The sequence below is a fragment of the Syngnathus floridae genome, unplaced genomic scaffold (genome assembly GCF_059516105.1).
Source record: "Syngnathus floridae isolate MCC-2025c unplaced genomic scaffold, RoL_Sflo_1.0 HiC_scaffold_91, whole genome shotgun sequence".
NCBI classification, from domain to species: Eukaryota; Metazoa; Chordata; class Actinopteri; order Syngnathiformes; family Syngnathidae; genus Syngnathus; species Syngnathus floridae.
Window position 1 is genome coordinate 41,040 of NW_028284119.1, and position 23,107 is coordinate 64,146.

General features: G+C 46.8%; 1 protein-coding gene and 2 long non-coding RNA genes across 5 annotated transcripts in view; all 3 read left to right on the forward strand.

Moving 5' to 3' along the window:
- The window catches only part of LOC148377772 (uncharacterized), a 71,370-nt gene that overhangs the window by 40,429 nt on the left and 7,834 nt on the right, over nucleotides 1-23,107 (forward strand). For 2 of the 3 annotated variants that reach the window (XM_088368133.1, XM_088368135.1), the window contains 4 exons: nucleotides 6,935-7,105; nucleotides 7,229-7,306; nucleotides 8,871-9,041; nucleotides 9,165-9,242. In XM_088368133.1, coding sequence (XP_088224259.1) covers nucleotides 6,935-7,105; nucleotides 7,229-7,306; nucleotides 8,871-9,041; nucleotides 9,165-9,242 — 498 coding nt within the window. Of the gene's footprint in view, nucleotides 1-6,934; nucleotides 7,106-7,228; nucleotides 7,307-8,870; nucleotides 9,042-9,164; nucleotides 9,243-11,084; nucleotides 11,174-15,523; nucleotides 15,554-15,744; nucleotides 15,861-23,107 lie in introns of those variants that run through there. The other variant, XM_088368134.1, reaches the window with a different exon arrangement.
- LOC148377775 (uncharacterized) lies at nucleotides 380-1,762 on the forward strand. Its single transcript, XR_015856447.1, has 7 exons — nucleotides 380-458; nucleotides 543-613; nucleotides 750-854; nucleotides 970-1,112; nucleotides 1,271-1,310; nucleotides 1,533-1,595; nucleotides 1,682-1,762. It is a non-coding gene; the product is annotated as an uncharacterized LOC148377775 (long non-coding RNA).
- LOC148377776 (uncharacterized) lies at nucleotides 21,670-23,062 on the forward strand. Its single transcript, XR_015856444.1, has 7 exons — nucleotides 21,670-21,745; nucleotides 21,830-21,900; nucleotides 22,037-22,141; nucleotides 22,257-22,399; nucleotides 22,558-22,597; nucleotides 22,815-22,877; nucleotides 22,964-23,062. It is a non-coding gene; the product is annotated as an uncharacterized LOC148377776 (long non-coding RNA).

The window sequence follows — 23,107 nt, forward strand, 5'->3', positions numbered from 1 at the left end:
CCCTGTTAGAGTTGCGCTCGCTCCAACTTATTTTGCAAGAACCACACGGGAGACAAGTAAGTTCTTTTGGACACCTGCAGGTGGAGAGTCCATCCGTTGTACGAATGAAGTCTGACTCTCGGCTCCTGCACGAGCATTTTAATTAAGAGAAACAGGGTGGGTGTAAGAGTGGATTGAATAGAGGAAGCCCTTGACCTCTAGTCAAAACATAGCAAGGGGTGTTTTACGACTTTGTGTAGGAAGGGATAAGCGATAGGGATAAATAAGGGATAAATAATATTATTTATTACAGGTCGCAGTCAAAGTCAAAGCAACACAATGATACGATAAAGATAATCTGGAAAACCCTGACACACCCTGTAGTTGTCACTTTTGGAAAAGACGAGCGTCCCTCCAATCATCGCCGGTGACGTGTTTTTCAGGCTCTGGAGACAGGAGCTCATGTCAGAAATGTCATTGTGAGTCGCGTTTGTTTCTGCGCCGGAGCCGTTCGTTCCCTTTGCATCCAAAGAATCTCAAAGGCGGATTATTTGTGTCGACAGGAGAGAGATTTGCTGCTACGATACCGACGTCGAGAATCTCTGAGGAGGAACAAAGCGTGAGGTCCTGCAAGGTGAGTCTGTTTGTTTGCGGCTGCTTGGTGTTGCGCAAGATGAAATGGCCTTTTTCTCGCTATCGTTCCTCTCGTCGATTCATCGTGAGGTGTCGCTTCAGTTTGTTCAGAGAGATGTTTGCTTCCGCGCCCGCAGGTCATCGAAACATTTTACGGCTACGACGAAGACGTGTTGGTGGACTCGGACGGATCGTCCTTGTCTTTTCACACCGACAGAACCCCCGACACGGAACCCGAAGAGGTAGCCCGCCATTTCTGCCAGCGTATTGGCACCAAACATTCCTCTTCAGCCTGGAATCGGACTCGTCTTTGCGTCGCGGGTGCTTTGTCGCCGGTCTGACTGATTCTGGTACGAGTGCTGTGTTGCATTGGTGTGTGCATGAAGAGGCGGAGCTTCGCTACCGCCAGCTGACGCAAGAATATCAAGCGCTGCAACGAGCCTACGCTCTGCTAGCCCAGACCAGCGAAAGGGGACTACGACGCCGAGAAGGAGATCAAGGTGGCGCCCCTTCCCGCAACCCCCGGCCGGGTCGCAGCCTCCCCGTTCTCACCCAGCCTCGGGTGTTCTCTGGTCTGAAAGGAGGAGGAGGAGCCTCCCTCCTCCTCCTTTCAGACCAGAGAAAAGCTGATGGTAGAAATGGGTCACTATCAAAGCAGAGTAGCAGATCTGGAGTCAGCGCTGAAGCAACAAGGACAGGTAAGCTCATCAATGAGCACACCTTTTTCTCAGACAAAATAGCTACATTCTTCAGTCACTCATCCGTCTGGCATTACTGGACCAACCCCCCCCCCCCCCCCCCCCCCGAACGTGGCTGGGAAAATGCGGAGAAAAGCAAATGTCATTTTCCAGTCAACCAAAGAATTTGTGGATGAAAATGACACAACATTCCAAAGCTGTCCACGCGTTTGTCTCTTCTAGAATGTCAAGTGGGTGGAGGAGAAGCAGCTGCTGCGTCAGAGCAATCAGCAGTTGGCCGAAAAGGTGACGGAAAGAAAGGCGCTGGGCGGAGTCGCTTGGCGTCACACCTGTCGGGAAGCCCCGCAGATGAGGTCTGACTGTCTTTTCAGGTCAGGCGGATGGAGGCGGAAGAAGCGCGTCTGAAAGAGCACATCCAGGATATCCGAGACCAAAACGAACTGCTTGAGTTCCGCATCCTGGAGCTGGAGGTGGGAAGACTCGCACAAGCGTGTTGAGGCCAGAGATGTGACGGACGGACGGACGGACGGACGGACGGATGCATGCCTCTGCCTTTCAGGAGAGGGAGTGGCGCTCCCCCGTCTTGAAGTTTCTGCAAGTCCGTTTCCCAGACGGCCTCAGCCCTTTGCAGATCTACTGCGAGGCCGAGGGCGTGAGCGTACGTAAGGCGTCCCTCGCAACCCTAACCTTAACCCGAGGTCCCAGAACACCTTACATTGCTCCTTGCGCCTTTCCCCCGGACATCGTCATCAGTGATCTGATGAAGAAGCTGGACATCCTGGGCTATAACGCCGTAAGTGTATGTCGAACTCCTTATGTTCGCACTCCACGAGACTCGGCGGCTCAAATGTGACTTTTGGAAGGCTTTGCGCTGAAAGAAGCTTGTTGACGCTGTGCCTTTGGGCTCTTGCAGAATCTCACCAACGAGGAGCAGGTGGTCGTGATTCACGCCAGGACCCTTCTCACCCTAGCCGAGAAGGTAACGCGCACGTCCACGCACGCTCTCGCATTCTGCTTATGTGACAGCAGCCTTTCCTCAGTGGTTAGAATACATCAAAGTGACCAAGTCAGCACTTCAACAGAAGATGTTGGACATTGAAAGTGAGAAGGTAGACAGACACGCGACATCAGCCAAGGGGAACTCCGGCAATGTGCCCCAACAATTCTGACCTTGAGCTGTGCTAGGATATGTTCTGCAAGCAGAAGGGCTACCTGGATGAAGAGTTGGACTTCAGGAAGTGTTCCATGGACCAGGCTCATAAGGTAAGCCGCCCTCAAATCTCCCGCCGGACCACTGATGGACGAGGATTGCGGCCCAGAGGATCCTGGAGCTGGAGGCCATGTTGTACGAGGCGCTACCGCAGCGGGACTGCCCCGCCACGGACGGCGAAAAAGCCAGCCACGCTGGCGTGAATGACGTGCTGACGGCGGATCAGAGAGAAGAGCTTAGGAGCGCCGTGGACCAATGGAAGCGAGCCCTGATGTGCGAGTTGAGGGAGCGCGACGCTTGCATCCTCCAAGAGAGAATGGATCTGCTGCACAGCGCGCAACAGGTAAGGGCCCAAAGCCAGCCCGGCACTTACTTGCACGCTTACTGGCTTTTGAATGCCACTTTCCATTTGTCCGTCCTAGAGGAACAAAGAGCTGAAAGAATTCATCGAAGCTCAGAAGAGACAAATCAAACAATTGGAGGAGAAGTTTCTGTTTCTCTTTCTATTCTTCTCCTTGGCCTTCATTCTGTGGCCCTAACACCAGCTGGTGAGTGAGCTCCAGCGGCACCGCACTCGACACCTCCGATACACTGCCAGCCGGTCTCAGACGTTGGCAGACGCTCCGATGCCAACGTATACCCCCCGCCACGGTGACAGAGGCACCGCGTCACACCGGCGCTCATCCAATCAGAAGGCAGGAAAAGCAAATTCACATGCAGGGCACTTTTGAACCAGAAGAGAGCGCCACAAAAAACGGTTGTTGCCCCAAACGCGCACTAAAAAGGGTCAGAATAACAAGAGTCCCACTGGCCAGCCGGGGCCACCCGTCCAGCTGTTTCTTCAGGGGGGAAAAAAATTGGAGTCACCGGTGAGTACATTTTGCATTTAGCTCTGCTTTTCTGCTTCTGTCTTCAAGTGTGTGGCATCCTGCGATCAAAGAGTCAGCCAACCCCAAAGCGGTTGACCTCAACGTCCCACCACCATGCCTACCAGAGCAGGTGACGTGATGCTTTGGACATCCTTCCGTCTCAGATGCCCAAAAGTACTCTTTGCCACATCTGCGGCAATACGGTGTCTTTTCAAAGGTGCAAATAAATCCAGCGTGGGCGGAACACGCACGTCTTCGGTTTTTCCCGCTTTGTTTGTGTGACAGCTGTTGTGAAAATTTTATACAAATAAAGTTGTATAGTACAGGTTTGGCCAAGCCGCAACTCCCGAACCGCATGCGGCTCTTTTATGTTCATATCAACATTTGTGTGTGTGTGTGTGGGGGGGGGGGGGGTTGTGCGTGTTGGCTTCACTTGAGTTCAATTTGGTATTTTGGTCAAAAGCGCATGTGGTGAAATTCCACAAAGTAGGATGGGCAAACACATTTCTTTAAACTATGAGTGTCAATTGGGCTCTCGAAATGGCAGGGAAAAGATGCACAGCAAAACGAAAATACGTAGATGAACACAGGACGTTTTAATCAGAGTGGGAAAGTTTCTATTTTTTGTTGAACGTGATGGCAAACCATTCTGCCTGATATGTCAGACCTCAGCGCATTTCAAAGATTCAAATCTTCAGCGCCATGCACTTCAGCTCACTCCATGCTAACATTGATCAGGCGTCGAACCCGCATCATCATGCTTAAGAGGTGGCCATGCTAACCAGTGCGCCATTATGTCAACGCATAATAACTAAGTCTACTGGTCAAAACAGCGGTTACTATATGACGTCGCTACGTCGTGGTCACGTGACGCAGACAAGACGTCAATGGACGTGGGCAGAGTTAACTTGTTTAAAAGGGAGTAGGCAGAAGAAATATTTAATTTATTTAAATCTATTTTGAGTGCACACCATTATGCCAATGCATAACAACTGTAAATCTACTAAACAAAACAGCGGTTGCTATATGACATCTGCCACGTCGTGGTCACGTGACATACGTGACGTCGATGGGCGTAACTTTCGCCGGAATTCAAATCCGCGGGGAGAGTTAACTTGTTTAAAAGAGAGTGGGCAGAAGAATTATTTAATTTATTTAAATCTATTTGGTGTGTGCGCCATTATGTCAATGCATAACAACTGTAAGTCTACTAAACAAAACAGCGGTTGCTATTTGACGTCTGCCACGTCGTGGTCACGTGACGCGGACGTGACGTCGACGCCTACTTTACATCCCACCGATCACAGGACTCCTCGGCTGCATAACCGTGCCCCCTTCCCAACCAATCGGATTTGCTATACGCGAAAACGACGCCAATGGAAAGAGCTTCCGCCCAAATTTAAATCCGTGGGCGTGGCTCGCAGCAGGAAGTAGGAAAATGGCGGCGATGTTGACAAAGACACAGCGGATGGTAACATACGACTAACAAGAGAAATATTTTTATTTTCTGCTTGCAACTGGACCGTCCAGAGCGTACACGGTAAGTACAACTCATCGTTTTTAAAAAGAAGTACTTTTGTTGCCCTGAAAAGCGAGTGAGCGTGGCGTTTGTGGGGGACGTCGAATTTCGACGATTCTTTCTGGTCAACGGTTGTAAATGATTGTGTTGATTAAAAAAGAAAACTTGATGTAACTCTACTTTTAACTGCCGTTTCAGATAGATTTGGAATTGCATCACATCCAATTTTGCCTAGAGCGTACACGGTAAGTAACACTCGTTGTGTTTAAGGAGATTTACGTTTGTAATAGCAGAAGTGTAGCCGCGTTGCGTTGTACGTGTGAATGTTGGTCCGGGCGAAATGTTAATGTTTAATTTCATTCCTTTAGGTTCCACGGTGTTTGTTGGCTGCAAGTTTTCCACTGCAAGAAGAGGCTCATATCATTGACCAGGAGCGAGCTACAATGGTGAGTAGCCATAACATTTATGTTAAACACTTCCTATTTCATGTCTAACAGTACTTGATTTAACAAATAACCATAAATAAATACAGTGTGGGCACTGAAGTTAACATATGTGATTATACTGCCTAATCTGTCACCGAGTAGATTGTTGCAAAGTAATATAAGATCCAAAGTTGTAATTCAGAATAGTTTTCAAAAGAAGGCCATTAGAATTATATACAAGTCTGATTACCCCGAACAAGCTATTAATTAAATCACAAATTCTTCAATTCAAAGATTTGGTAGATTATCAGACAAATAATGTCTAACAGTAATTGATTTAACACATCACGATAAGTAGATTGAGTGTGGGCACTCTCAAGTTAACCTATGTGATTATACTGCCTAATCTGTTACAGAGTATGTTGTTGCCAAGTAATGTAGAATAGATCCAAAGTAGTAATCCAGAATAGTTTTGAAGAGGCCATTAGAATGATAAACAAATCTGATTACCTTGAACATAATAACAAGCTAAGTGTTTAATATGTCCTATGAAGTCAAAATTGGGCACCATCATGTGGTGACACCATCATGTGGTGAAATTTGGAATTGCATCACATCCAATTTTGCCTGGGAACAAACAGATTACATAAATCTTAGTTTTGAATAAGCCACTCCTTCTCAAACAAGTAAACTCTGCCCATTTTGCGCAGTAGATGTTCTGTTAATATCTAGTATTTATACAAAGTCATAATTTAAATTGCTTTCAACCTTCATTCATCGGTTCAACCAACATTACTCGCTCTTCTTACCAACTTGTATTGATTTAACTAAGCGTTTAATACTTCCTATCAGGTCTCAAATCGAGATTTGGCAAAATACAATTTCAGCAAATCCAATTTTGCCAGGGAACAAAAATAGATTAAATAAACTAAATAAGTCCTCTTCCCATTAAATAAATCAGAAAAGTCTGTCTTGTAACCAGTCCTCTTCAAACAAGTAAAGTCTGCCCATTTTGTGCCGTAGATTTTGTGTCTATGCCTAGTATTTAAACAAAATCATAATTTAAACGACTTCTTTCCTTCATTCACTTTGGAAATTTGGAATTGCAGCAAATCGAATTTTGGCAGGGAACAAAAATAGATCAATTAAACTAAATAAGTCTTCTTCCCATTAAATAAATTAAAAAAGTCTGTCTTGTAACCAGTCCTTTTCAAACAAGTAAAGTCTGCCCATTTTGTGCCGTCGATTTTGTGTTAATGCCTAGTATTTATACAAAATCATAATTTAAAGGACTTCATTCCTTCATTCACTTTGGAAATTTGGAATTGCAGCACATCAAATTTTGCCTGGGAAGAAAAGTAGATTAAATAAATTTAATAAGTCTTACTACTTCCCATTAAATAAATTAAATACGTCTTACTTGTTCCCACTCCTTTTCAAAACAGTAGTTTAAAACGAGGGCCCTTCACTCAATCTTTAACCTCAACCCCGCACGTTGTGTTGTATCTGTGAATGTTGGTTGTGGCCAAATGATAGTTTTCTTTCATTCGTTTAGGTTCCAAGAAAACTTGATGTAACTCTACTTTTAACTGCCGTTTCAGATAAGCGGGTATTACGTCGCAGTCAAATGCCGCGGATATGACGTAATTGCCCGAACCTCCGCCAAAATTCAAATCTGTTGGCGCGATGGCCGTGAGCCACTGAGCAGCGACGATTATCAACAGAAATATCTTTATTTTCTGCTTGCAACTGGACCGTCTAGAGCGTACACGGTAAGTAACACTCATTGTGTTTAAGGAGATTTACGTTTGTAATAGCAGAAGTGTAGCCGCGTTGCGTTGTACGTGTGAAAATTGGTCGAGGCGAAATGTTAATGTTTAATTTCATTCCTTTAGGTTCCACGGTGTTTGTTGGCTGCAAGTTTTCCACTGCAAGAAGAGGCTCGTATCATTGACCAGGAGCGAGCTACAATGGTGAGTAGCCATAACATTTATGTTAAACACTTCCTATTTCATGTCTAACAGTACTTGATTTAACAAATAACCATAAATAAATACAGTGTGGGCACTGAAGTTAACATATGTGATTATACTGCCTAATCTGTCACGGAGTAGATTGTTGCAAAGTAATATAAGATCCAAAGTTGTAATTCAGAATAGTTTTCAAAAGAAGGCCATTAGAATTATATACAAGTCTGATTACCCTGAACAAGCTATTAATTAAATCACAAATTCTTCAATTCAAAGATTTGGTAGATTATCAGACAAATAATGTCTAACAGTAATTGATTTAACACATCACGATAAGTAGATTGAGTGTGGGCACTCTCAAGTTAACATATGTGATTATACTGCCTAATCTGTTACAGAGTATGTTGTTGCCAAGTAATGTAGAATAGATCCAAAGTAGTAATCCAGAATAGTTTTGAAGAGGCCATTAGAATGATAAACAAATCTGATTACCTTGAACATAATAACAAGCTAAGTGTTTAATATGTCCTATGAAGTCAAAATTGGGCACCATCATGTGGTGAAATTTGGAATTGCATCACATCCAATTTTGCCTGGGAACAAACAGATTACATAAATCTTAGTTTTGAATAAGCCACTCCTTCTCAAACAAGTAAACTCTGCCCATTTTGCGCAGTAGATGTTCTGTTAATATCTAGTATTTATACAAAGTCATAATTTAAATTGCTTTCAACCTTCATTCATCAGTTCAACCAACATTACTCGCTCTTATTACCAACTTGTATTGATTTAACTAAGCGTTTAATACTTCCTATCAGGTCTCAAATCGAGATTTGGCAAAATACAATTTCAGCAAATCCAATTTTGCCAGGGAACAAAAATAGATTAAATAAACTAAATAAGTCCTCTTCCCATTAAATAAATCAGAAAAGTCTGTCTTGTAACCAGTCCTCTTCAAACAAGTAAAGTCTGCCCATTTTGTGCCGTAGATTTTGTGTCTATGCCTAGTATTTAAACAAAATCATAATTTAAACGACTTCTTTCCTTCATTCACTTTGGAAATTTGGAATTGCAGCAAATCGAATTTTGGCAGGGAACAAAAATAGATCAATTAAACTAAATAAGTCTTCTTCCCATTAAATAAATTAAAAAAGTCTGTCTTGTAACCAGTCCTTTTCAAACAAGTAAAGTCTGCCCATTTTGTGCCGTCGATTTTGTGTTAATGCCTAGTATTTATACAAAATCATAATTTAAAGGACTTCATTCCTTCATTCACTTTGGAAATTTGGAATTGCAGCACATCAAATTTTGCCTGGGAAGAAAAGTAGATTAAATAAATTTAATAAGTCTTACTACTTCCCATTAAATAAATTAAATACGTCTTACTTGTTCCCACTCCTTTTCAAAACAGTAGTTTAAAACGAGGGCCCTTCACTCAATCTTTAACCCCAACCCCGCACGTTGTGTTGTATCTGTGAATGTTGGTTGTGGCCAAATGATAGTTTTCTTTCATTCGTTTAGGTTCCAAGAAAACTTGATGTAACTCTACTTTTAACTGCCGTTTCAGATAAGCGGGTATTACGTCGCAGTCATGTGCCGTGGATATGACGTAATTGCCCGAACCTCCGCCAAAATTCAAATCTGTTGGCGCGATGGCCGTGAGCCACTGAGCAGCGACGATTATCAACAGAAATATCTTTATTTTCTGCTTGCAACTGGACCGTCTAGAGCGTACACGGTAAGTAACACTCATTGTGTTTAAGGAGATTTACGTTTGTAATAGCAGAAGTGTAGCCGCGTTGAGTTGTACGTGTGAAAATTGGTCGAGGCGAAATGTTAATGTTTAATTTCATTCCTTTAGGTTCCACGGTGTTTGTTGGCTGCAAGTTTTCCACTGCAAGAAGAGGCTCGTATCATTGACCAGGAGCGAGCTACAATGGTGAGTAGCCATAACATTTATGTTAAACACTTCCTATTTCATGTCTAACAGTACTTGATTTAACAAATAACCATAAATAAATACAGTGTGGGCACTGAAGTTAACATATGTGATTATACTGCCTAATCTGTCACGGAGTAGATTGTTGCAAAGTAATATAAGATCCAAAGTTGTAATTCAGAATAGTTTTCAAAAGAAGGCCATTAGAATTATATACAAGTCTGATTACCCTTAACATAACAACAAGCTATTAATTAAATCACAAATTCTTCAATTCAAAGATTTGGTAGATTATCAGACAAATAATGTCTAACAGTAATTGATTTAACACATCACGATAAGTAGATTGAGTGTGGGCACTCTCAAGTTAACAGATATGATTATACTGCCTAATCTGTTAGAGTATGTTGTTGCCAAGTAATGTAGAATAGATCCAAAGTAGTAATCCAGAATAGTTTTGAAGAGGCCATTAGAATAATAAACAAATCTGATTACCTTGAACATAATAACAAGCTAAGTGTTTAATATGTCCTATGAAGTCAAAATTGGGCACCATCATGTGGTGAAATTTGGAATTGCATCACATCCAATTTTGCCTGGGAACAAACAGATTAAATAAATCTTAGTTTTGAATAAGCCACTCCTTCTCAAACAAGTAAACTCTGCCCATTTCGCGCAGTAGATGTTCTGTTAATATCTAGTATTTATACAAAGTCATAATTTAAATTGCTTTCAACCTTCATTCATCGGTTCAACCAACATTACTCGCTCTTATTACCAACTTGTATTGATTTAACTAAGCGTTTAATACTTCCTATCAGGTCTCAAGGCAAGATTTGGCAAAATACAATTTCAGCAAATCCAATTTTGCCAGGGAACAAAAATAGATTAAATAAACTAAATAAGTCCTCTTCCCATTAAATAAATCAGAAAAGTCTGTCTTGTAACCAGTCCTCTTCAAACAAGTAAAGTCTGCCCATTTTGTGCCGTAGATTTTGTGTCTATGCCTAGTATTTAAACAAAATCATAATTTAAACGACTTCTTTCCTTCATTCACTTTGGAAATTTGGAATTGCAGCAAATCGAATTTTGCCAGGGAACAAAAATAGATCAATTAAACTAAATAAGTCTTCTTCCCATTAAATAAATTAAAAAAGTCTGTCTTGTAACCAGTCCTTTTCAAACAAGTAAAGTCTGCCCATTTTGTGCCGTCGATTTTGTGTTAATGCCTAGTATTTATACAAAATCATAATTTAAAGGACTTCATTCCTTCATTCACTTTGGAAATTTGGAATTGCAGCACATCAAATTTTGCCTGGGAAGAAAAGTAGATTAAATAAATTTAATAAGTCTTACTACTTCCCATTAAATAAATTAAATACGTCTTACTTGTTCCCACTCCTTTACAAAAAAGTAGTTTAAAACGAGGTCCCTTCACTCAACCTTTAACCCTATTTATTCACCTTCTAGGCTAAGTGTTAAAGGCTAAGTGTTAAAGGCTAAGTGTTAAAGGCTAAGTGTTAGAGGCTAAGTGCCAGAGGCTAGGCGCCAGAGGCGAGTTTTTGTGGGCTGAAGTTTTAGTGGGGTTAGTGTGAATACAATCCAAAAGAATACAACAGAATACAATACAATAGAATATAATACATAGATTAAATTCAATAGCTCTTACTACTTCCCATTAAATAAATTAAATACGTCTTACTTGTTCCCAATCCTTTTCAAAAAAGTAGTTTAAAACGAGGGCCCTTCACTCAACCTTTAACCTCAACCCCGCACGTCACATTGTGTTGTATCTGTGAATGTTGGTTGTGGCCAAATGATAGTTTTCTTTCATTCGTTTAGGTTCCACGGTGTTTGTTGGCTATGTTTTCCACTGTCAGAAGGATGAAAATACAAAGTACAACGCTTGGACGTGGGCGAAGACGTCACCGGTGAGTCCTTCCTTCCTATTTATTTACCTTCTAGATGCTAGAGGCTAAGTGTTAGAGGCTAAGTGTTAGAGGCTAAGTGTTAAACACAATACGAACAACACAACGATACTGCACTGAACAACACGATACCGCACTGAGAAACACGATACCGCACTGAACAACACGATACCGCACTGAACAACACCATGCCGCACTGAACACCATGCCACACTGAACAACACCATCCCGCACTGAACAACACCATGCCGCACTAAACAACACCATGCCGCACTGAAATACACCATGCCTCACTGAACGACACCATGCCGCACTGAAAGACACCATGCCGCACTGAACGACACCATGCCGCACTGAAAGACACCATCCCGCACTGAACACCATGCCGCACTGAACAACACCATCCTGCACTGAACAACACCATCCCGCACTGAACAACACCATGCCGCACTGAACAACATTATGCCGCACTGAACATTATGCCGCACTGAACAACACCATGCCGCACTGAACAACACCATGCCGCACTGAACAACATTATGCCGCACTGAACAACACCATGCCGCACTGAACAACACCATGCCGCACTGAACAACACCATGCCGCACTGAACAACATTATGCCGCACTGAACAACACCATGCCGCACTGAACAACACCATCCTGCACTGAACAACACCATTCCGCATTGAACACCATGCCGCACTGAACAACACCATCCCGCACTGAACAACACCATCCCGCACTGAACAACACCATGCCGCACTGAACAACATTATGCCGCACTGAACAACATTATGCCGCACTGAACAACAACATGCCGCACTGAACAACACCATGCCGCACTGAACAACACCATGCCGCACTGAACAACATTATAACGCACTGAACAACACCATCCCGCACTGAACAACACCATGCCGCACTAAACAACATTATGCCGCACTGAACAACATTATGCCGAAATGAACAACACCATGCCGCACTGAACAACACCATGCCGCACTGAACAACACCATCCTGCACTGAACAACACCATCCCGCACTGAACAACACCATGCCGCACTGAACAACACCATGCCGCACTGAACAACACCATGCCGCAATGAACAACACCATCCCGCACTGAACAACATTATGCCGCACTGAACAACATTATGCCGCACTGAACAACACCATGCCGCACTGAACAACACCATGCCGCACTGAACAACACCATCCTGCACTGAACAACACCATCCCGCACTGAACAACACCATGCCGCACTGAACAACATTATGGCGCACTGAACAACATTATGCCGCACTGAACAACACCATGCCGCACTGAACAACACCATGCCGCACTGAACAACACCATGCCGCAATGAACAACACCATCCCGCACTGAACAACACCATGCCGCACTGAGCAACACCATGCCGCACTGAACAACACCATCCTGCACTGAACAACACCATGCCGCACTGAACAACACCATTCCGCACTGAACAACACCATGCCGCACTGAACAACATTACGCTGCACTGAACAACACCATGCCGCACTGAACAACACCATGCCGCACTGAACAACACCATGCCGCACCGAACAACACCATGCCGCATTGAACAACACCATGCCGCACTGAACAACACCATCCTGCACTGAACAACACCATGCCGCATTGAACAACACCATGCCGCACTGAACAACACCATCCTGCACTGAACAACACCATCCCGCACTGAACAACACCATCCCGCATTGAACAACACCATCCTGCACTGAACAACACCATGCCGCACTGAACAACACCATGCCGCACTGAACAACACCATTCCGCACTGAACAACACCATGCCGCACTGCACAACACCATCCTGCACTGAACAACACCATCCCGCACTGAACAACACCATGCCGCATTGAACAACACCATCCTGCACTGAACAACACCATCCTGCACTGAACAACACCATGCCGCACTGAACAACACCATGCCGCACTGAACAACACCATGCCGCACTGAACAACACCATGCCGCACTGAACAACATTATGCCGCACTGAACAACATTATGTCGCACTGAACAACACCATGCCGCACTGAACAACACCATGCCGCACTGAACAACATTATGCCGCACTGAAAAACACCATGCCGCACTGAACAACACCATCCCGCACTGAACAACACCATGCCGCATTGAACAACACCATGCCGCACTGAACAACACCATGCTGCACTGAACAACATTATGCTGCACTGAACAACACGATCCTGCATTGAACAACACCATGCCGCACTGAACAACACCATCCTGCACTGAACAACACCATGCCGCACTGAACAACACCATGCCGCACTGAACAACATTATGCCGCACTGAAAAACACCATGCCGCACTGAACAACACCATCCCGCACTGAACAACACCATGCCGCATTGAACAACACCATGCCGCACTGAACAACACCATGCTGCACTGAACAACATTATGCTGCACTGAACAACACGATCCTGCATTGAACAACACCATGCCGCACTGAACAACACCATCCTGCACTGAACAACACCATCCTGCACTGAACAACACCACCCCGCACTGAACAACACGATCCCGCATTGAACAACACCATCCCGCACTGAACAACACCATGCCGCACTGAACAACACCATTCCGCACTGAACAACACCATGCCGCACTGAACAACACCATGCCGCACTGAACAACACCATGCCGCACTGAACAACACCATGCCGCACTGAACAACATTATGCCGCACTGAACAACACCATGCCGCACTGAACAACACCATCCCGCACTGAACAACACCATGCCGCATTGAACAACACCATGCCGCACTGAACAACACCATCCTGCACTGAACAACACCATCCCGCACTAAACAACACCATGCCGCACTGAACAACATTATGGCGCACTGGACAACATTATGCCGCACTGAACAACACCATGCCGCACTGAACAACACCATGCCGCACTGAACAACACCATGCCGCACTGAACAACACCATGCCGCACTGAACAACATTATGCCGCACTGAACAACATTATGCCGCACTAAACAACATTATGTCGCACTGAACAACACCATGCCGCACTGAACAACACCATGCTGCACTGAACAACATTATGCCGCACTGAACAACACGATCCCGCATTGAACAACACCATCCCGCAGTGAACAACACCATGCCGCATTGAACAACACCATGCCGCACTGAACAACACCATGCTGCACTGAACAACATTATGCTGCACTGAACAACACGATCCTGCATTGAACAACACCATGCCGCACTGAACAACACCATCCTGCACTGAACAACACCTTTCCACACTGAACAACACCATGCCGCACTGAACAACATTATGCCGCACTGAACAACACCATGCCGCACTGAACAACACCATGCCGCACTGAACAACACCATGCCGCACTGAACAACACCATGCCGCAATGAACAACACCATCCCACACTGAACAACACCATGCCGCATTGAACAACACCATGCCGCACTGAACAACACCATCCCGCACTGAACAACACCACCCCGCACTGAACAACACGATCCCGCATTGAACAACACCATCCCGGACTGAACAACACCATGCCGCACTGAACAACACCATTCCGCACTGAACAACACCATGCCGCACTGAACAACACCATGCCGCACTGAACAACACCATGCCGCACTGAACAACATTATGCCGCACTGAACAACACCATGCCACACTGAACAACACCATCCCGCACTGAACAACACCATGCCGCATTGAACAACACCGTGCCGCACTGAACAACACCATCCCGCACTGAACAACACCATCCCGCACTGAACAACACCATGCCGCACTGAACAACATTATGGCGCACTGAACAACGCTATGCCGCACTGAACAACACCATGCCGCACTGAACAACACCATGCCGCACTGAACAACACCATGCCGCACTGAACAACATTATGCCGCACTGAACAACATTATGCCGCACTGAACAACACCATGCCGCACTGAACAACACCATGCCGCACTGAACAACACCATGCCGCACTGAACAACACGACGTCGCACTGAACAACACGACGCCGCACAGAACAACACGACGCCGCACAGAATAACACAATACCGCACAGAACAACACAATACCGCACAAACAGTTTTAGATAATATTACGTCGCAGTCATGTGACGCGGACATGACGTCAATAGGCGGAACTCACGGCAAAATTATAATCCGTGGGCGTGGCTTGCAACAGGAAGTAGGAAAGCGGCAGTTCTGGCAAACAAGACACAGCTGTTAGTAACACGATGACTAACAAGGCAAATATTTTTGTTTTCAGCTTGCAACTTGACCGTCTAGAGCGTACAAGGTAATTACAACTGTTTTTTTTTTAGCCCTGAAAAGCGAGGGAGTGTGGCGTTTGGGAGGAATGTCGAACTCGGCGTCTGCTTCCAGCCACAGACGCCAAATTTCGACGATTATTTCGACTGGTCAACGGTTGTAAATTATTGCGTTGACTAAAAACTTTATTTAACTCTACTCTTAACTTTGCCGTTTCAGATATGCGGGTATTACACCGCGGAAATGACGTCAATAGGCTGAACTCTCGCCAAAATTCAAATCTGTGGGCGCAATGGCCTTGAGCGAGACACCGGATACAAACACGACGATTATCAACAGAAATATCTTTATTTTCCGCTTGCAAGTGGACCGTCTAGAGCGTACACGGTAAGTACAACTCATTGTGTTTAAAAAGATTTACGTTTGTGTAGTTTGCGTTGCGTTGTATCTGTGAATGTTGGTTGAGGCTAAATGTTAATGTTTAATTTCATTCCTTTAGGTTCCACGGTGTTTGTTGGCTGTATGTTTTCCACTGCAAGAAGAGGCTCGTATCATTGACCAGCAGGAGCTACAATGGTGAGTACCCCTTTCGTCTTCCATTTATGTTAAACACTTCCTATTTCATGTCTAACAGTACTCGATTTAACAAATAACCATAAATAAATACAGTGTGGGCAGTCACGTTAACATATGTGATTATCCTGCCTAATATGTTTATCACAAATATGTCACTAATCACTAATATGTTTATTTGTTTATCACAACACCTTTGGACCTTCAGCAATCGATTATTTACCTTCATCTACATAGAGACAGAACGATGGTGTCTTAAACATCTCATTCATTTCACCAAATAACTTCACGCAGGTGGATAACGGCCGTCTCGGTCACGCTATGTTGCGTGATGCAGTTTTGAAGAACCAAATGCATTTATTCAATGAATAAGTCAAGCTAGTTCTATGTTTATGATGTTGTAAGTTACGGTACCGATTGAAGTTGAGTTCGAAGCCAGTGGAAAACAGCGCTGCGTTTGTGCTCTCCAGGTACAAATGTTGTGATCTCTGACTGACGACCGGGCGAGACTCGAGTAAGAGATGTCCAAACGAGCTCCGGCAGGGCGGGCCAAGGCGGAGCGAACGGACGCCCTTCAGGCCGCCAATGACGAGCTGAGAACCAAACTGATGGACGTCCAGTTAGAACTTCAGCAGGAGAAGAACAAGGTGAAAACCTCAACAGACAGACACTGCCTGCCTCCCTGCCTGCCTCCCTGCCTGCCTCCCTGCCTGCCTCCCTCCCTCCCAGTTTTCCCGATGTAGATTAGACATGCGTGTGCCATGACTGTGTCAGCCTACATCAACAAATGCACCGAGGACGTCAGCACCACTAAGAATATCATCACCCGGGGCAACCAACGACCCTGGATGACTGAGGAGGTACGTCAAACGCTACGAGCGCGGAACTCTGCCTTCAAGTCTGGCGACAAGGAGACACTGAGGACAGCGAGAGCCAACTTGAACCGTGCCATCAGGATAGCGAAGCGAGACCGCAGTCGAAAATTTCAGGATCGTTTCCACGACGTCAAAAACATCAGGAGTATGTGGCAAGGCATACGGGCGATTACAGACTACAACTCACCCTCCCCCCCCCCGGTGGGTGTAGTTGATGCTGACTTTCTAAATGGTCTAAATAACTTCTTTGGGAGGTTCGAGGCACTAAACGGCACTCCAGCAGTTAAAACTGTCCCCCATCAGGAAGAGGAGGTACTCTGCCTTGACTCCGCCGATGTGTTGAAGACCCTGAGGAGAGTCAACCCCTGTAAGGCCCCTGGCCCCGACAACATTCCTGGGCGTGTGTTCAGGGAATGTGCAAGTCATCTGGCTGGGGTCATCACAGACATTTTTAACACCTCGCTGGGCCAAGCCACAGTGCCGGCGTGCTTTAAGACTGCCTCCATCATTCCGGTGCCGAAGAAACCTCAAATCACCTCATTTAATGATTACCGGCCTGTTGCACTGACTCCGGTTATGATGAAGTGCTTCGAAAGGCTGCTTAAAGGTCACATCGTTTCCAGACTCCCCCTATTATTTGACCCGTTCCAGTTTGCCGACCGGCAAAACCGCTCCACTCAGGACGCCATCTCCTCCGTTCTTCACCTGAGCCTGGCTCACCTGGAGGAGAAGAACACCCATGTGCGGAGGCTGTTCCTGGACTTCAGCTCAGCGTTTAACACCATCATCCCACAGCATCTGGTAGGAAAATTGGAACACCTGGGCTTCAACACCCCCCTTCGCAACTGGCTGCTAGACTTCCTCACCAACAGACCTCAGTCAGTCCGGGTCGGACAGAACACCTCTGATGTCATCACCCTCAGCACAGGCTCCCTTCAGGGCTGCGTCCTGAGCCCCCTGCTGTGCACCCTGATGACACACGACTGCGTCCTCAGGTTCACCACCAATCACATCGTGAAGTCAGCAGACGACACAACGGTGGTGGGGCTCATCAGAGACAGCAACGACCTGGACTACAGAGAGGAGGTGGAGCAGCTGGTGGGCTGGTGCAGAGAAAACAGCCTGATCCTGAATGAGGAGAAGATGAAGGAGATCATCGTCGACTTCAGGAAAAAACAGCCTCACCACGCTCCACTGATCATCAACAGCTCAGCTGTGGAGGTGGTCAGCACCACCAAATTCCTGGGGGTCCACATCACAGAAGACCTCACCTGGACTATGAACACTACGGCACTGGTCAAGAGGGCACAGAAGCGCTTGTACTTCCTGCGGAGGATGAGGAGAGCCCACCTGCCCCCACCCATCATGAGGACGTTCTACAGGAGCACCATAGAGAGCATTCTGACAAGCTGTCTCTCTGTGTGGTGTGGAGGCTGCACCGCCTCCGATTGGAAGAACGTGAGGAGAGTGGTGAGGACAGCAGAGAGGATCATAGGGGCTCCTCTTCCCTCCATTCAGGACATTTCATCTCAGCGCTGCATGTCCCGTGCCCGTAACATCATCAATGACCCATCACACCCCCACCATGGACTGTTCTCCCTGCTGCCCTCTGGGAAGAGGTTTGCAGCATCCGCTGCAGGTCCACCAGGTTCTGCAACAGCTTTTTCCCTGCTGTCATCAGACTGTTGAACACTAGAACTGTTGAGCTCTAAACTGAACTCTGCATCACACATTCACAGAACTGTACTTTATGACACTACGGACCTCTATCTTGCACTATCTCGCACTACCAACTTTACTGAACTTGTATAAACCCTTTAAATAGAAGTTTAATACATGGTTTAGCATTCCTCTGCACACTCTTGAATACTGTTTTGCCTACTTGCACTATTGCATAATTATCACTGCTGCACTTTATACTTATTTTTAATATATATATATATATATATATATATATATATATAGTATATATGTATATATATATATTTTCATAGGGTATGTTACTTCTATTCAACTGCAATATCACTACTTTGTTGTAAGACGTATGCAACGGAATTTCGTTTTGTATGCACCATGTGCAGACAAGATGACAATAAAGTTTGTCTAAGTCTAAGTCTAAGTCATGTCAGGTCAGCTGTCTGGAGAGAGAGAGAAGTCAGGACCTGCGGGCGGAGCACCACCGTGCCACCGCCGCCATGACGGAACTCAAAAGCAAACTCCATGAGGAGAAGCAGAAAGAGTTAGCCATTACCAGGGAGACATTACTGCGGCAGCATGAAATGGAGCTGATGAGAGTGATCAAAATCAAAGATGGAGAGATCCAGCGACTGAATGCCTTGGTCCTCAGCCTGAGGGACGGCTCCATGGACAAGGTGATCCGCTCTATCCGTGTCTGACTATCGGCACGCCACGTCGGGCTTCGATGCGGCGCTACCGTATTGTGTAGCTTGTCCCCAGTAAGCGTCGCGGCGCTCCGTTGCGGTCTCAACGGCCCGGTGTGGCGCAATGTCTGCTCAGGTGAGGAGGGGGGGCGCTTTGCTGGCGGAGGTGGAGGAGACGCGGCGGTGTCGGGAGACCGAGCGGTGTCGCCTCCACCAGGAGCGCGGAAGAAGCCCTGGCAGCGGCCCAGCAGGCCTGGCAGTCCCGAGCGGCCAAGCTCCGATCGGCTCATCACCAGCATCGGGAGGAGCTGAGCCGAACCAAGAGAGACTGCGAGAGGGAGATCCGCCGACTGGTAGGACTGATCAGATGCGCGGTGCGTGGCTATGTTCCCAATTTCGTTGTATACCTGCAGTGCAATGACACCTAAGGCATTCTATTCTATTCTATTTCACAAGAAGAAAATGTCCGGTTGCTCGCTTCGCTTTTGTCACAGCAAAGGTGTTCTAGTCGATTCAAGAAAAAAATTGGCCGGTTGCTCTCTTTGTTTTTGTCACAATTCTGGCAAATGAGTTTGCCCGCCTGCCTGAGCGCTCCCCGTTTGTACATCCAGACGGATGAGATCAAGCTGAAAGACAGAGCGGTTAGTGTTTTGGATGAAGCCCTGGGGCCGGCCACGTCCACCGCCTTCAGCTGCAGACTCAGGCTGCCGAGCAGCAGATCGCTGCCCTGAGGGATTCCCAAAGGGCGGGCCTAAACTACCCTGGAAGTGGGGTCAACGCCGCTACTAGCAATCCTCTTCATTGCGTAAGCCACCTCATCACACACTTGCAGTACGCATGACTTAGTTCGTTGCTGGAGGAAGGTAGCACAAAAACAGTTTTGAACTTTGAACGAGTGCTTGTGTGTGTGTGTTGCGGGGCGTTTTCAGTCTCAGGAGGATCGGGACACGCGACGGTTTCATCTGAAAATCGCTGAGCTCAGCGCAGTCATCAGGAAACTGGAGGATCGAAACGCCCTGCTTTCTGAAGAGCGCAATGAACTGGTAATTTATTGACGGCACGCTTGAAGGTTTGCGCTACGTTTGATGCGCGCCATCCAGCGAGGCACCCATTGCGCTTGCTTATTAGTTGAGCGGCGCGGCGAGTCGGTTGCCTGGTAGATGTCTTTTATTGGGAGCCAAAGCCACGATTCCGTTCAAACCGATGCAAAAGGAATGGATACGTTCTGGCCCGCGTGTTGTGCGTCTTTCACATCCCGCACTTCATGCTTGCAGCTAAAGCGACTGAGAGAAACAGAAAGCCAGTTTCTGCCACTCCTGTACAAAAACAAACGCCTGAGCAGGAAGAATGAAGAACTCTCGCTGGTGCTGTGTCGCCTTGAAAACAAAGTGCGCTTTGTCACCCAGGAGAACGAGGAGATGGCAAGCTTGGTAAGTCGACGCGGACAACGGCGGCGTGCCAACAGAGTCCACTGCATTTGTGTTCCACAGAGAAGGCCTAGTTCGCTCAATGACCTGGACCGCGGTTGCGGCCAGCAGGACGGTGAAATGGAGTTCCTTCAAGTTGTGGAGCAGCGGCACATCATCGACGACTTGTCCAAGGTCTTCAGGCAGGCGACTCGGTGCACGTACGGCAGCGCCGCGCTCGCTCGCTGTCGCCAGGAAACCTTTTCCGTCCAAAGCTTGGCCGGCGGCCGCCATCCAAAAAATTGGCCCCTTAAATTCCGACCTTTCAAGCAGGAGCATTGTGCGCACGCGTTTGAACACGCTTTAGACTTGTTTTGCCGTTTTCAGCAGCTCAAAGCTCCCGTTTTGTCAGCGCCTTTGCCACTCGCTGTGCGCTGAAAACGACGGACTTGCCCGGCTGCTCAGCCCGTCAACCATGAGCCGCGAGCGCGACGTCATTGTCCGTAGGCAGCTAGTGGCAAAATGCACCCTGTTAGAGTTGCGCTCGCTCCAACTTATTTTGCAAGAACCACACGGGAGACAAGTAAGTTCTTTTGGACACCTGCAGGTGGAGAGTCCATCCGTTGTACGAATGAAGTCTGACTCTCGGCTCCTGCACGAGCATTTTAATTAAGAGAAACAGGGTGGGTGTAAGAGTGGATTGAATAGAGGAAGCCCTTGACCTCTAGTCAAAACATAGCAAGGGGTGTTTTACGACTTTGTGTAGGAAGGGATAAGCGATAGGGATAAATAAGGGATAAATAATATTATTTATTACAGGTCGCAGTCAAAGTCAAAGCAACACAATGATACGATAAAGATAATCTGGAAAACCCTGACACACCCTGTAGTTGTCACTTTTGGAAAAGACGAGCGTCCCTCCAATCATCGCCGGTGACGTGTTTTTCAGGCTCTGGAGACAGGAGCTCATGTCAGAAATGTCATTGTGAGTCGCGTTTGTTTCTGCGCCGGAGCCGTTCGTTCCCTTTGCATCCAAAGAATCTCAAAGGCGGATTATTTGTGTCGACAGGAGAGAGATTTGCTGCTACGATACCGACGTCGAGAATCTCTGAGGAGGAACAAAGCGTGAGGTCCTGCAAGGTGAGTCTGTTTGTTTGCGGCTGCTTGGTGTTGCGCAAGATGAAATGGCCTTTTTCTCGCTATCGTTCCTCTCGTCGATTCATCGTGAGGTGTCGCTTCAGTTTGTTCAGAGAGATGTTCGCTTCCGCGCCCGCAGGTCATCGAAACATTTTACGGCTACGACGAAGACGTGTTGGTGGACTCGGACGGATCGTCCTTGTCTTTTCACACCGACAGAACCCCCGACACGGAACCCGAAGAGGTAGCCCGCCATTTCTGCCAGCGTATTGGCACCAAACATTCCTCTTCAGCCTGGAATCGGACTCGTCTTTGCGTCGCGGGTGCTTTGTCGCCGGTCTGACTGATTCTGGTACTAGTGCTGTGTTGCATTGGTGTGTGCATGAAGAGGCGGAGCTTCGCTACCGCCAGCTGACGCAAGAATATCAAGCGCTGCAACGAGCCTACGCTCTGCTAGCCCAGACCAGCGAAAGGGGACTACGACGCCGAGAAGGAGATCAAGGTGGCGCCCCTTCCCGCAACCCCCGGCCGGGTCGCAGCCTCCCCGTTCTCACCCAGCCTCGGGTGTTCTCTGGTCTGAAAGGAGGAGGAGGAGCCTCCCTCCTCCTCCTTTCAGACCAGAGAAAAGCTGATGGTAGAAATGGGTCACTATCAAAGCAGAGTAGCAGATCTGGAGTCAGCGCTGAAGCAACAAGGACAGGTAAGCTCATCAATGAGCACACCTTTTTCTCAGACAAAATAGCTACATTCTTCAGTCACTCATCCGTCTGGCATTACTGGACCAACCCCCCCCCCCCCCCCCGAACGTGGCTGGGAAAATGCGGAGAAAAGCAAATGTCATTTTCCAGTCAACCAAAGAATTTGTGGATGAAAATGACACAACATTCCAAAGCTGTCCACGCGTTTGTCTCTTCTAGAATGTCAAGTGGGTGGAGGAGAAGCAGCTGCTGCGTCAGAGCAATCAGCAGTTGGCCGAAAAGGTGACGGAAAGAAAGGCGCTGGGCGGAGTCGCTTGGCGTCACACCTGTCGGGAAGCCCCGCAGATGAGGTCTGACTGTCTTTTCAGGTCAGGCGGATGGAGGCGGAAGAAGCGCGTCTGAAAGAGCACATCCAGGATATCCGAGACCAAAACGAACTGCTTGAGTTCCGCATCCTGGAGCTGGAGGTGGGAAGACTCGCACAAGCGTGTTGAGGCCAGAGATGTGACGGA